We start from the raw sequence: 11,940 nt of genomic DNA, 5'->3' as shown, positions 1-11,940 counted from the left end.
AACCGCACTGATTAATCTAAATTTGATATTTCAACAACTTTACTATCAACACTTCCTTCCCATATTCACCAATAAAAATGAGTTACGGTAAAGCAGCAGCTGAAAGAATAGCAAACCAAACATTTCTTATTACAGGGTGTTCATCAGGGATTGGACAAGCAACATGTTTAGAATTAGCAGAAACCAATCCAAATATTAAATTAATTATAACAGCAAGAAGAAAAGATAAGTTAGATGAATTAAAAGCTAAATTAGAAAAAGAATATGTTGGAATAAAAGTTTTATCAGAAAGTTTGGACGTATCAGATTTAAAATCAATTGATAAATTTTTTGCCAACTTACCAAGTGAATTTTCAGATATTGATGTATTAGTCAACAATGCAGGTTTGGCTATTGGACAAGATGAATTTGTAAACACTGAAGTAGAAGATGCAGAAACTGTATTCCAAACTAACGTTATTGGATCTATCGCAGTCACTAAAAAGGTTTTACCAATTTTAAAAAAGAAAAACTCAGGTACTATAGTATTTATTGGAAGTATTGCAGGTATAGTACCATATGACAAAGGTTCAATTTATTGTGCATCAAAAGCAGCCATTAAATCATTCAGTGATTCATTAAGAAAAGAATTAATTTCGACCAAAATTAGAGTGATATTAAACAGTCCTGGTGCGGTCAAGACTGATTTTTCAATGGTTAGATTTAAAGGTGATCAAGCTAAATCTGATGCCGTGTATGATAATACCGAACCATTAACAGCTACTGATATTGCTGAATCCTTGGTGTTTGCAATTACAAGAAGACAAAATGTGGTTATTGCTGAAACTTTGGTTTTTCCTAATCATCAAGCTTCTCCTTTCCATTATTATAGAACAAAAGATTAAATTGAATAAAAAAAGAAAATGTTTTAATTAATAAATATTTACTTTAAAAACTTAAACCCTCTAGTACTTTCGTCATTTTAGCTGCCCCTTCAGTTGATCCTGTGTCTATACTAACTTTTGGTCTATTCATTTCTAATCCTTGTAATAACATACATGCTTTACATATTTTATTTGAAGATAAATACCCACATTTTTCACATCTTGAAGTTTTTATAGATACTGATCCATCTTTATTTATTTCCAATTCTTCAGGTTTCTTGTTCTTGTATGCAACTGTTTTCTTTTTTTGTTTTTTAGCTAATACTAAATGTTCTCCACTATATATAATATCCATAATACATGAAGGTCGTATACTTTCCAAACTCTTGAGTAATTCTCTAGCTGTACCTCTAAACGCTTCAGGTGCATAAGAACATTCGGTTGAGAAATAATCCAATTGCTTGTAATGAGCATACAATACTATTTCCTTTTGATAAGTATACTTAAATGGTTTTGATCTCTTGATTGGTGATTCAGCAGATTGAGTCATTATTCTAGTACTTCCTTCTAATCTATTAGCATCACCACGTAACAAATTCATCAATACAGTTTCTGCCATATCATCTGCATTATGACCAGTTACCACATGATTAATACCTAATTTTGCTGCACCTCTGTCAAGAGCTTGTCTTCGCAAGACTCCACAATAAGTACATGATGATCTTATACCTGCACAACTCACAATTTCATCCATATCCCAATTATATAACTCTTTGTATGATACTATCTCTAATTCCATTTCATATTGTTGTTGGTTTCTTTTCACTGTGGCTAATGAATCATCACGATATCCTTTTATACCTTCATCTATAGATAATAAAACTAAAGTTAAACCATAATTATATCTCTCATTTAAAGTCTTTAAAATAGATGCTAACACAGTTGAATCTTTCCCACCTGAAGCACCTATAGCAATCTTATCACCTGGTTGAAACAAGTTGTTTGAGACTATAGTATTATGGATTTCTGTTTCAAATACCTTGTAGAAACATTCTTTACATAATTTCATTAGGTTTTTCGGTCTTTTCATTACTGCTTTTCTTGCATGACATAGCTCGCATAATGCTGATACTTTGATTTTCTTTTTATCCACAGTCATTTTGTAGTAGTTGTATAGGAACTTGGTTAGATACTTGATTATAAGTGATAATGAAACAGAATAAATTTTTTTGAAACACAAAATCATAAATTCATCTCAGATTGATAAAACTACCAGATGCTTACGAAACTTTACTATCAACATAAAAATATATCATAAACTTGAAGAGAAACTTATAGAATCTAAACATACTCAATTACATATAGTCTTGAGATTGATAATGTCTTGGGATAAATGTACATTACATTACATGAGTTTTTTATAAACTTCTATGAAAACTTATTTAAATTAATTATGCAGTGACTTGAAATTCGTCATTATTTGAATTGACATTAGCATATCTAAATTTATTTTCTTCATTTTGTGATTGTTGAGATTGTTGATGTTGTTGATGAGATGATTGATGTGTTTGTTGAGATTGAGATTGTTGTTGTTGTTGTTGTTGTTGTCCTTGAGCTTGTTGTTGTTGTTGCTGTGCTTGACCTTGTTGAGTTTGTTGTTGACCTGATTGTTGACCTGATTGTTGATTTTGTTGCAGTTGTTGTTGTTGTTGTTGTTGATTTTGTTGACCTTGATTTTGTTGTTGAGTTTGAGTAGTTTGTTTTTTACCATAACCATTTGAAGAAGTTTTTTCATTCTTTTCAGTAAGTAATTGTATTTTTTCATTCATTAATATAGCTAATTCTTGTAATTTTGATCTTTGTGGAGTATTTGAAAAATTGACAAATCCATCAACAACTTGTTCACCCATGTTACTCAAAATTTCTATAACTTTATCATCTGATAATTTAAAAATTGTACTTAATTTTGAAATTGATAATTTTGAATAAACTGGCTTGTAAGTGAAGATATAAGTTCTCAACCCTTCGATTTGTAATTGATTTTTCATCATCGCTAAAAGATCATCATTATCTGGGAATAATCTCCATATTTTGATTGATGATAATAAATCATATGCTTTTAACCAATCTCCCTTTTGTAATGCAATTGATGCATGAACTATATGATCTTTAATACTTTCAGGTGGACCTGTGAAAAATTGTCTATCATGAAACTCAAGTTTACTCTTGAATGATTTTAAGGATGTGTTCTTTCTTTTATCTTTTGTATTTGATGCTGCTGCTAATGCTGGAATTTCAATTAATAATGAACATGTCATGTAAACACATTCTAATAATTCCAAATTAATATGTTGATGGAATGGTAATAATTTTTGTCTTTCAACTAAAGTAGCTTGATTTGGAAATTTGCTATTAAAACCTTGACCTAATAATTCTTTTGATCTTTGAGAATTTACAATTTCATTTAAAATTCTATGAGATTCTTCAATTTCACCAGATCTGAAAGCACTTAAACCTAGTTGAACTAATGCTCTGTTATATTGAACTTGTAATGATGATTCTAATGAATTGATGTTACCAAATTGTGCAGATAAGAACAAATCTTTGGCTTTTTTATATTGATTATTGACAGCATAATAGTAGATGGAGTATAGTATGGCATGTTTACCAAATATTCTATTGTCATTGTTTCTCAAATATTCACTTAATGAATCAATTATTTCATCAGAACTTCCTTTCCCGATTTGAGTTTCAACTTCATTACCTTGAATTAATTGATTTGGTTTATAATAAATATGTTCTAATCTTCTTAATACAATTCTAGCTAATTGTTCACTAGCAAGCGATGGTGTTATTGACTCAATATAAGCTTGACCTCTTACTATCAAATTATAAATTCTACTTTCATCTTTTAATCTTTCAACATAATCCATTGAATGGGGGTCGGTGTTCTGTAATGATTTTGTAAATTCATCATCCAATCTATCAATTAATGATGTTATTGAACCATATATAATTTTAACACCATCAACTGGAGTTGGTTCAATATCAATTTCGTCAGTAGATTCACCATTTTCATTAACTTGATATTCCTTAGAAGCAAATAAAATATCCAACAATTTATTTATATCATCATTATTCTTTTGCCAGTCTTGAATTGGTAAAAATTGTGAAGATGAAGCATCAAATCTTAACGATAATAACATTTGATAAATTGAAATTAATTCAAAAGTACTAAGATCATTTGAAATTAAACTTTCCAAACTTGTAATTTGTTCAGCCTTATCAATATTTTTCTTACCTCTACTTTCACTAACTTGCTTTAAAGTTTGAAATACTGGACTTAATGATTTACTTTCATCTTGTTTTTCTTCGGTTCTTGAACCTGCATCTAATGGTTCATCTTCTTGTTCAAAATTTTCTGGAACATCTTTATACAAGTCAAAATAAGTTTGATATTCTTTGATTTGTTTTTTAACTCTTTGTCTTAAAGTATTAAAAGCTCTTGCCTCATCAGCTTTCATTGTTTTATCATCTTTTTCATTATTTCCAGTTTCAGTTATAGAATCATCTAAACTTGATAATAATTTAATATAAAATTTAGGTGTACCAAAATTTTGTTGATTTGCTCTATTCAAATATCTTCCTAATTTTTCGAATTCACTTAAAGCAACAATCCAATTATTACTTCTTTTATTTATATTTATAATTTCAATTGATGCTTTCATATCATCTAATAATTTATCTTTTGTACTTCTAACTGCAGTTCTTACTTCGTCATCACTTTCATCGTCAGAATCCCCACCTTTTAAAAATGATTTTTTCAAAAAATAAGCTGGTCCTGTTGGTCTTCCACCTTCTTCATCTGAACTACTTTCTTCATCATCATCATTTTCAAAAAAATCATCATCTGATTGTTCTTCAGAAGATGATACTAATTCTTCTTCTTCGGAAGTACTTAATAAATCCTCTTCTTCTGATGAAGATTCTGAGTTATACCCTGAAACAAAGAAACGAGACATGATCACGATCTATTGTTTATGAATTGGTTGATTAATTGGGTTTGATTGTAAAATTTACTTGAAAAAAAAAAATTATTCAAATCAAAAAAATTTTCAATACAAAATGAAAAGTCGTGTAAAAATTTAAATAAGAGATCACAATAAGTTAGTAAATAAGTGAACCTATTGATTGTCAACGATGGTATCCATATACTAATGTGAAAGATGATTATGGAGAATAGTTTTAGACTATCAAGTGAGTTTGGTTCAATTCTAGTTTGAAAATCCCGTCTCAACTACTATAATTTTGATTTTCTTCTTGACATTGTCTCTAATTCTATGAAACTATCTATATTTTGTAACTACGTACTTTTGAAAATTTGAATGGTTTTTCATTTCTAATAGAATATTCCATTATTTCACCAACTCTATCATCATCATCACCAGTAGATTTTCTGACTGCAAAATATTTGATCCAATTCATTTTACCATGTTTAAAGTGACCTAAATTTTTTACTTGAAAATAATAATGGAATGTTAAATATGAAGTTGATCCATTGTCTATTTGTACATGAACTTCTCCAGCTGAATTTATTTTCCATTTACCTGAATAAATCTTGTGACTTTCTTTATCATGAGTGTCCTCGTGTGGTATTGATTTTCTTTCTTTTGATAACCATGAAACAACCTGATTTGGGGGTAGTACAGATAATACTTTTATCATTGTTCCATCGGGGTAAAATCTAATGTATCTATAGTATGTTATTGTCTTTACTGGATTTGTCCAAGATAGTGAAAACTCACTTTTACCACCTTCACTATAATAATTAACAATCGATATATAACATCCATGAAATTTGATAAATGGTCTTTCATGTAGCATTTTTTTCCAAGAATTATCATATTGTGGTAGGATTTCTAGTTGATTTTTGGGAATGGGTAGTTCAATCGTTTGTGATGAAGTTTGACTTGCTAGATATATTAGATTTTCTTCATAAATTTGTGCAGGATATATTGTATTACATAGAGTTCTCCATACACTTGTGTTGAATCCCAAATATGCAAATTTCTTACATGTGATTGACATCATAAACCATGACTCTGGATTCGTTAGCACCAAAATTTCTAGTATGTACAACCATATGTCCGTAGGTAGATGAGTTAATGGTGAGGGAGGTTGTGCATGGTCTATTGATAAATTCGAGAAAGCTAAATCTAATCCTCCAGCTTGAACTTCAATATCAGCAAAACTTGCAATTAACTTGTCAACATTAATTCTAGCCACAATCTTATCATCAACTCTAGTCATTACATTTTTACCTCTTTCATCAACGATTTTCTTTATGTTAGTTGGAACTTTAACTGATCTGTACAATGAATCTATTTTTTCATTCAATTTAAAAGCTTTTCTATAATTCTCAACCGCATCTGACATTAGCCCTTGACTTTCTTTCTCTATTGCCTTTTCAAATAAAGCTATTGCTTCATGATCTATTGATGATATGGGATTTGTAGTAACATTGCTAGCCACAGTTGTCATATTTTATAAAGGGGTATTGTTGTACTTATAATTGTTATGCAAATAATGTTGCCATGCATCAAATGATTGATAAAGCCAATGAAGATATTAGAGTGGATGTTGACGTATTTAAAATGAATGATAGACTAATGAGTGTCTTCTATTATATCTTAAAGATCTGATTAAGATTTACAATAATATCTAAGCGATAAAGGCTACCAAATTCTTATCAAATCAATTTGCAGTCAGTGCTTAACAACTTTATATTAAGCTATCTAAAAAATCTATATCATTATTATTCGTTAAATTTGGTTTTTGTTGTGGTTGATTTTGTTTTAGTTGGTTTTGTTGTTTTGGTTTCAGTTTCATATTTAAATTATTCAACATCTCTGTAACATCATCATCATCATCATTAATGTTAATTTCCTTTTGATCAGTGTCACGACCCAATAATTGGTCAATATCATCTTCAAATGTATCCTTACCTTCCTCTCTAGCTATTTTTTCATTTAAATAGCTCAATTGACTTTCATCACCTCTAAAATTATTTATATCTAAAATTTTATTCCTTTGTGGTTTCTTATCTTCAAATTTTCGTTTAATTTCCTGGTAAAATTTATTTTCTTCTATTAGTTTTGCTCTTTTCAAATCTTCCTGTTTTTCATCCTCTGTTAATGTCCGTATATTTGACTCTTTTGGTTTTTCTTTACCTAGTTCAAATTCTTGAAATTCGTTTAGCTTCAGGAACATTTTTTCATTCTGCTTTTTTTTGATTTTTTCATTGTAAATATCATTGTAGTCATCTTTTTTCCTCGATAATTGATCATAACTTTCTAATCCATATTCTTCTAAAAAATTATCCGACATTTTATTCTTTAGAAGTTTCTTGTTTTTCGGTTTTCTGTCTATATTGTTAATAAACTCTTCAAGATTGAACTTAGGTGCTTTCTCCTTCACAGCTTCTTTTTTTTCTCCTAAATATATACCATCTAACTCCTCCTCCTCCTCGTTTTCTTCGTCATCGTCAATTTCTTCATCACCAGATTGATCTTCATTTTCCAAATCTCTCAATATTTGTTGTTTAATTTTGATCTTATGTTCTAGACTCAACTCTTCATCTGTGTTTAATTGTGGATAAAAATGATTGATTAAAGCTTCATCGACATCAGAATCCCATTCATCATCAGAATCTTCTAATTGAATTTTATTTTTATCAGACGTTCCTTGTTTCTTTGTAGACCACTTTGGAGTTACAATCTGCAGTTGATCTGTTGGTGGTTTGTTTGATAATCCATGCTTTTTCATGAACTTATATTTGGCTTTCTTGTCCCATTTCGAGTTCTTTAATACCATGTAGAATGTTGAATATTGTTGAAAATAGATTTGTTAAGATATTTCAATTAATTACCACCTAAATTAAATAAATGCATGTAAAAATCTTCGAGACTAAATTTTTTTTTTCAAATTTTGATTCTACAATCGATTCAATCAAGTTCAATATTTTATTATTAATAGATCTGTTAATTAAGCCAAGGTGCTAAGAACTGGTATTAATCTTACTTGTTATTAAAATTATTAGACCTCATTACGTATCTAATTATAGACAATGTCTGACAAGAAATCAATCGAAGAACTTTTAAAGCTTTTAGCTATGGGAGGGGAAGAAAAACAAGAAGATCCTCAAAATACAGAAAAACATAAGTTTTGGCTGACTCAACCGACTGTTAAATATGAAGAAGCTTCAAAAATAGCAGCAGAAGGACCAATTGATAAGATTAAAACACCGGATCAAGTTCCAAATAATCCATTACCTTTGATCGATCAATTTGAATGGTGTACAGTTGATGTTGAAAATGATAAAGAATTAGATGAATTATATAAATTATTATATGACAATTATGTTGAAGATACTGATGCTACTTTTAGATTTAAATATAGTCATGAATTTTTTAAATGGGCTTTAAAACCACCTGGTTGGAGAAAAGATTGGCATACTGGTGTTAGAGTTAAAGAAACCGGTAAATTAGTTGCATTTATTGCTGCTACTCCCGTAACAATCAAATTAAATAAATCTAAAACGATAATAGATTGTGTTGAAATAAATTTCTTATGTATTCACAAAAAATTAAGAAATAAAAGATTAGCACCTGTAATGATTAAAGAAATTACAAGAAGAGTAAATAAACAGGATATATGGCAAGCTTTATATACTGGGGGATCAATATTACCAACTCCTTTAGCCACATGTCGTTATCAACATCGTCCATTAAATTGGTCAAAATTACATGATGTAGGGTTCAGTCATTTACCTGCAAATCAAACAAAATCAAGTATGTTAGCACATTATGCATTACCAAATGAACCAAAATTAAAAGGGTTAAGGAAAATGGAAGAGAAAGATGTTAAAGAAGTATTGGAGTTATTACATAAATATCAAGAAAGATTTGAAATTGTACAATTATTTAAGGAAGAAGAATTTAAACATTGGATGTTGGGACAAAGTGGGGAATCAAATGTTATAAAATCATATGTTGTAGAGGATTCGCAGGGAAAAATAACTGATTTTTATTCATACTATTTATTGCCATTCACAGTATTAGAAAACACACATCATGATGATTTAGGAATTGCATATTTATTCTATTACGCAACAGATGCTGAAGAAAATTACAAAACAAGATTAAATGACTTAATAACAGATGCATTAATAACTTCGAAAAAATTTAATGTTGATGTATTTAATTGTTTAACATGTCAAGATAATTCATTTTTCTTAAAAGATTGTAAATTTGGTAGTGGTGATGGTTATTTAAATTATTATTTATTCAATTATAAAACTTTCCCAATGAATGGTGGTATTGATAAAGAAACTAAACAAGTTATAGATGATAAATCAAGTGGAGTAGGTGTAGTTTTATTATAAGTAAGTTCCATAACAAATTAATAAAATAATCTGTACATAAAATTAATTGGTATAATTATTTTGTAAAAATAAAATTATGAAACAAGCCGCACAATTCTTTCCACAAAAAAAAATTAGTTTTGTACTTAGAAGATCTCATCTCTTTTGATTCAATTCAATATTCTTTTGTATATCAATCAACAACATAATGATATCATCAAGTACTTGGGTTCCAAGAGGTTATGCTTCAGAGTTCCCCGAAAAATATGAATTGAATGATGAAGAAATGGAAAGAATAAATCAAATGGCAAATTTAGAATTAAATGATGCAAAAGAAGATTTAGAAGAAGCCAAAAAGACATCAAAATTAAAAGATCAAATTGAAATTGATGATGACTTAAAAGAATATGACTTGGAGAATTATGATAATGATGAAATTGATGAAACTGGAGAAAAAATCACAATGTTTCCTGGATTATCCAACACTAGTGCCAAAATTCATGATAATGAAAATGGGGACGGAGAAAACGATGAATCCAATGATGTTTATTTGACATTACCTAATGAAATTGACGAACAGGAAGAGAAGAAGGAAAATCAAATTTACCCCACTGATAACCTTGTGTTAGCTACAAGAACAGAAGATGATATTTCTTGGTTAGATATATATATTTATGATGATGGAGCAGGAGCACCAAATGGAGCCGAAGAGGAAGAAGAAGATAAATTAGATGCTGATGTTGCAAATGGTTTGGTTAGAGATTCAACATTATATGTACATCATGATATTATGTTACCTGCATTTCCACTTTGTGTTGAATGGATAAATTATACACCAGGTCAAGAACAAGTTGAAGGTTCAAATATTGGGAATTTCGCAGCTGTAGGGACATTTGATCCACAAATTGAATTATGGAATTTGGATTTTGTTGATAAAGCATTCCCAGATGTAATATTAGGAGAAGCATCAACCACTAAGAAAACCAAGAAAAAGAAAAAATCAGGTCATATCACTACTCATCATACAGATGCAGTATTATCATTATCTCACAATAGAATTCATAGATCAATATTAGCATCAACATCAGCAGATACTACAGTCAAATTATGGGATTTAAATAATGGTACAGCAGTACGTTCATTATCACAAATACATCATGGTAGAACTGTATCATCATCACAATGGCATTCTCATGAAGCTTCTATATTATTAACTGGTGGATATGATTCAAAAGCAGCAATAACGGATGTAAGAATATCTGATGAATCACAAATGTCAAAATATTACTCAGTTGCAAAAGGTGAAGATGTTGAGAATATAAGGTGGAGCTCAAATCCTGAAATTTTTTATGTTGGAACTGATCAAGGTAATGTTTATTGTTTTGATATCAAAAATGAATCAAAGCCATTGTGGACATTACATGCTCACGATGCTGGTATTTCTTCATTAGATATAAATAATTATATATCAGGAATGTTAGTAACGAGTGCAATGGGAGATAAATCTGTAAAATTATGGAAAGCTCCAGAAACAAGTGGTACAGGCCCATCAATGATATTATCTCGAGATTTTGGTGTAGGTAATGTATTAACTACATCTTACGCTAATGATATTGAAGTTGCTGGAAATTTAGTAATTGGTGGAGTAACGGGTGGATTAAAAATGTGGGATACTTTTTCAAATAGATCAGTTAAAAATGGATTTAAAGATGAATTACGTAATTTACAAATAAAAGCAAGAGAAGAAGCTAAATTATCTGGTAGAGCTTCAAGAATTGCAAGAAAATATCAACAAGATTATAATGATACTATACTAGAAGCTGAAGGTGGTAAAGATGATGAATCTGAAGAAGAAGACGATGAAGAAATTGGTGAATATGAGGAAGAAGAAGACTAAACTGTATATTTATCTGTATAGAATCTTAATTTGCATGAAAAATAGAAACTTAAAGTTTATTTTCAAATACTCTAACTAATTCATCTTCACTTGATCCACTAGATACAGAATCATCAACTATCCCATCAACGGTAACGGTAGGTGTAACATGAACTCCAACAGTTCTTAAATATCTAGTAAAATATTTTACATCTGTAGTAGCTCCATTCCCACTATTTGAAGGTTCACCACCAGCTTTAATTATTAATTCATTCAATAATTCATCTTTTCCAACTCCTAAATCCAATTTAGATGAAACAACATCATATATTTGTTTATAAATCTCATTTCTATTCAAATCAATGTTTGAATTATCATAAAATTTCTCCTTATTTTCAAACAAGACTTTACTTAAATTCCAAAATTTCTCTTGTTCATTTCCTTGATGTTGTTCCCTCAACAATTTAGAATAAGCCAATGAGAACTCATTCAATAATGTAGAATTAGTATGCCAAGGTTGAATTACATTGACATAAACGAATTGAAATTGATCTGGTTTTTGAGATTGTAATTGTGGAATAACTTTTGAATATAATTTTAAGAATAATTTTGCACTAAATGGACAATTATAATCAAGATATAAATTTACTACATGAGGTGCTTGTTTTGCTGTTGATAAGGTTTTTGTACCTAAGTAATAGTGAGTTAATGAGTACTTTGGCGAAATCATGTTTTGATGTTTGTAGATGAAGGAAGTTAAGGAAATTGTTTAAAAATTA

The 11,940-nt window shown here is 29.3% G+C and overlaps 8 protein-coding genes across 8 annotated transcripts; 3 read left to right on the top strand and 5 right to left on the bottom strand. All coding sequences in view use genetic code 12, as the record gives it.

Annotated features, from left to right (window-relative positions):
• Nucleotides 1-77: 77 nt before the first annotated feature.
• On the top strand, nt 78-884 carry KGF54_001696 (oxidoreductase; the record flags this gene model as incomplete). Its single annotated transcript, XM_051762093.1, has 1 exon — nt 78-884. The coding sequence occupies one exon, from the start codon at nt 78-80 to the stop codon at nt 882-884; it is 807 nt and encodes a 268-aa protein (XP_051621234.1).
• Nucleotides 885-927: 43 nt separating this feature from the next.
• Nucleotides 928-2,022, bottom strand: KGF54_001695 (uncharacterized protein; the record flags this gene model as incomplete). The annotated part of the gene is made up of 1 exon (XM_051762092.1): nt 928-2,022. The coding sequence occupies one exon, from the start codon at nt 2,020-2,022 to the stop codon at nt 928-930; it is 1,095 nt and encodes a 364-aa protein (XP_051621233.1).
• A 292-nt stretch (nt 2,023-2,314) lies between these two features.
• On the bottom strand, nt 2,315-4,885 carry NIP1 (translation initiation factor eIF3 subunit c; the record flags this gene model as incomplete). Its single annotated transcript, XM_051762091.1, has 1 exon — nt 2,315-4,885. The coding sequence occupies one exon, from the start codon at nt 4,883-4,885 to the stop codon at nt 2,315-2,317; it is 2,571 nt and encodes an 856-aa protein (XP_051621232.1).
• A 328-nt stretch (nt 4,886-5,213) lies between these two features.
• KGF54_001693 (SCF ubiquitin ligase complex subunit) lies at nt 5,214-6,404 on the bottom strand (the record flags this gene model as incomplete). Its single annotated transcript, XM_051762090.1, has 1 exon — nt 5,214-6,404. The coding sequence occupies one exon, from the start codon at nt 6,402-6,404 to the stop codon at nt 5,214-5,216; it is 1,191 nt and encodes a 396-aa protein (XP_051621231.1).
• Nucleotides 6,405-6,644: 240 nt separating this feature from the next.
• Nucleotides 6,645-7,736, bottom strand: KGF54_001692 (uncharacterized protein; the record flags this gene model as incomplete). The annotated part of the gene is made up of 1 exon (XM_051762089.1): nt 6,645-7,736. One exon carries the CDS (start codon nt 7,734-7,736, stop codon nt 6,645-6,647), a length of 1,092 nt encoding a protein of 363 aa, XP_051621230.1.
• Nucleotides 7,737-7,989: 253 nt separating this feature from the next.
• NMT1 (glycylpeptide N-tetradecanoyltransferase) lies at nt 7,990-9,306 on the top strand (the record flags this gene model as incomplete). The annotated part of the gene is made up of 1 exon (XM_051762088.1): nt 7,990-9,306. One exon carries the CDS (start codon nt 7,990-7,992, stop codon nt 9,304-9,306), a length of 1,317 nt encoding a protein of 438 aa, XP_051621229.1.
• A 187-nt stretch (nt 9,307-9,493) lies between these two features.
• PWP1 (rRNA-processing protein) lies at nt 9,494-11,182 on the top strand (the record flags this gene model as incomplete). The annotated part of the gene is made up of 1 exon (XM_051762087.1): nt 9,494-11,182. One exon carries the CDS (start codon nt 9,494-9,496, stop codon nt 11,180-11,182), a length of 1,689 nt encoding a protein of 562 aa, XP_051621228.1.
• Nucleotides 11,183-11,231: 49 nt separating this feature from the next.
• KGF54_001689 (uncharacterized protein) lies at nt 11,232-11,891 on the bottom strand (the record flags this gene model as incomplete). Its single annotated transcript, XM_051762085.1, has 1 exon — nt 11,232-11,891. The coding sequence occupies one exon, from the start codon at nt 11,889-11,891 to the stop codon at nt 11,232-11,234; it is 660 nt and encodes a 219-aa protein (XP_051621227.1).
• Nucleotides 11,892-11,940: the final 49 nt, after the last annotated feature.

Source organism: Candida jiufengensis, assembly GCF_024610255.1.
Source record: "Candida jiufengensis strain CBS 10846 chromosome Unknown scaffold5, whole genome shotgun sequence".
In the NCBI taxonomy this organism is placed as follows: domain Eukaryota; kingdom Fungi; phylum Ascomycota; class Pichiomycetes; order Serinales; family Debaryomycetaceae; genus Lodderomyces; species Lodderomyces jiufengensis.
Note: the sequence above shows the minus strand (reverse complement) of the source record. Positions and strands in the feature narration are given on the sequence as shown.